This window comes from Conger conger, chromosome 9 (genome assembly GCF_963514075.1).
Source record: "Conger conger chromosome 9, fConCon1.1, whole genome shotgun sequence".
In the NCBI taxonomy this organism is placed as follows: Eukaryota; Metazoa; Chordata; class Actinopteri; order Anguilliformes; family Congridae; genus Conger; species Conger conger.
The window spans coordinates 16,338,419-16,340,537 of NC_083768.1; the positions used below are offsets into that span (position 1 = coordinate 16,338,419).

General features: G+C 47.4%; 1 protein-coding gene across 1 annotated transcript; it reads left to right on the forward strand.

Moving 5' to 3' along the window:
* The first annotated feature begins 687 nt into the window (after nt 1–687).
* LOC133137070 (melanocortin receptor 5-like) lies at nt 688–1,732 on the forward strand. The gene has a single exon (XM_061255092.1). The coding sequence runs from the start codon at nt 688–690 to the stop codon at nt 1,672–1,674; it is 987 nt and encodes a 328-aa protein (XP_061111076.1). The 3' UTR covers nt 1,675–1,732.
* Nucleotides 1,733–2,119: the final 387 nt, after the last annotated feature.

Sequence of the window (2,119 nt, forward strand, 5' to 3'; positions counted from 1 at the left end):
GAGATGATGACTCATCGAAGACTTCAATGCTTCACAGATTTAATTGATGACTCAGGCATATTGATTCAAGATTTCTTAATTGTAGTGAACTGTAGGGCATGGACAGTACAGGGAAGCAACAGGGCTTTGAGATGCAAGCAGACAGGTTTCCACAGGAAATGAATGGAATTATGTTGATCACAAACATCCTGCAGTGATGCAATTTATCAATGTTGACTGAGCCATTTTTATGCTTCACCGTTCCCCTTTACAGCATCATGTTCAGATAGACCAAAACGAAGTAAAAATAAACAAAAAATGAATTATATTGGATATTATCTCTTCCAGTCTGAAGATTCGTGGTCTCAGCCACCAACTGTGAAAACAGCGCACTTTCAAACCCTTTTCAAGTTGAGCTGATTTGGTAATTCAGCTCAAGTGTCCAGTGGGCATGACCCCAAATCCGTTAGGGAACTGATCAGAACCACATACAGACACCAAGATGTAGTAAATAACTGGCTTTAATCGGGGTACATGGAAACAGATCAATATCCAGCGATCAGGGCAATGCTGTCAGCTATCTTACCTCCTAACTGTCTCATTCTCCTTTTCACACACAGGAAAGAGGACACCTTTGCAGGATGTGTGGTGGAACACGTCACTGAGCCCTAAAGGTTGTAGTCTAACTCCGCTGAGTTCCCAGACATGATGAATGTCTCTGAGGCACCCCGAATGCTGGAGCCTATCTTTGATAACAACAGCACGGTGTCACACAATGCCACCGTGATTCCCACCAAAACCAAGCCCACGGCCTGCGAGCAGCTCAACATCGCCCCTGAGGTCTTCCTCACCTTGGGCATCATCAGCCTCCTGGAGAATATCCTGGTCATCTGCGCCATTGTCAAGAACAAGAACCTGCATTCTCCCATGTACTTCTTCGTCTGCAGCCTGGCGGTGGCCGACATGCTGGTGAGCGTCTCAAACGCCTGGGAGACCATCGTCATCTACCTGCTCAACAACCGGCAGCTGGTGGTGGATGACCACTTCATCCGGCAGATGGACAACGTGGTCGACTCCATGATCTGCATCTCGGTGGTGGCCTCCATGTGCAGCCTGCTGGCCATCGCCGTGGACCGCTACGTCACCATCTTCTATGCCCTGCGCTACCACAACATCATGACGGTGCGGCGGGCGGCATTCATCATCGGTGGCATCTGGACCTTCTGCACGGGCTGCGGCATCATCTTCATCATCTACTCTGACACCACGCCAGTCATCATCTGCCTGGTGTCCATGTTCTTCGCCATGCTGGTGCTCATGGCCTCGCTCTACAGTCACATGTTCATGCTGGCGCGTTCCCACGTGAAGCGCATCGCCGCCCTGCCCGGCTACAACTCCATCCACCAGCGCACCAGCATGAAGGGCGCCATCACCCTCACCATCCTCCTGGGGATCTTCATTGTCTGCTGGGCACCTTTCTTCCTCCACCTCATCCTCATGATCACCTGCCCTCGCAACCTCTACTGCGTCTGCTTCATGTCCCACTTCAACATGTACCTCATCCTCATCATGTGCAACTCCGTCATCGACCCTCTCATCTACGCCTTCCGCAGCCAGGAGATGAGGAAGACCTTCAAGGAGATCATCTGCTGTGACAGCCTACGTAACGTTTGTGGGCTGGCGAGGAAGTACTAGGACGACTAAAGGATTTTCTGTTGATTTCTGATTCATCATTTGCTGAGACTTTGTGTTATGGTCCTGTGAATTACTCTGGTACTATAAATACAATTGCATTTCCCCCCATTTTATCTTATAGAGATGAGATATGTTTCCCCTCTCTGTCACACCTTCTTTTTCTATCTTTGATGTTTCACCTGCATATTACTGTGTGACACCAAAAGTGTATAATTCAGCAAAGATTGTACATGAGTTTATTTTTCAAAGTTGTCGTGAGATTAATAATTGTTTGCCAGTCATGGCAAGTATGCCATACAGACTGGGAAAAAATTCAACTTTATTCATAATCATGTTATTGTTGATTCATGCATCTAAAAATAAAGTGTGCCCAACATATTGATTTTGTGGAAATAATGCTCATTGTTGCATATTGTAAGAGTCGCCCAGGGTACCTACAGCTTTG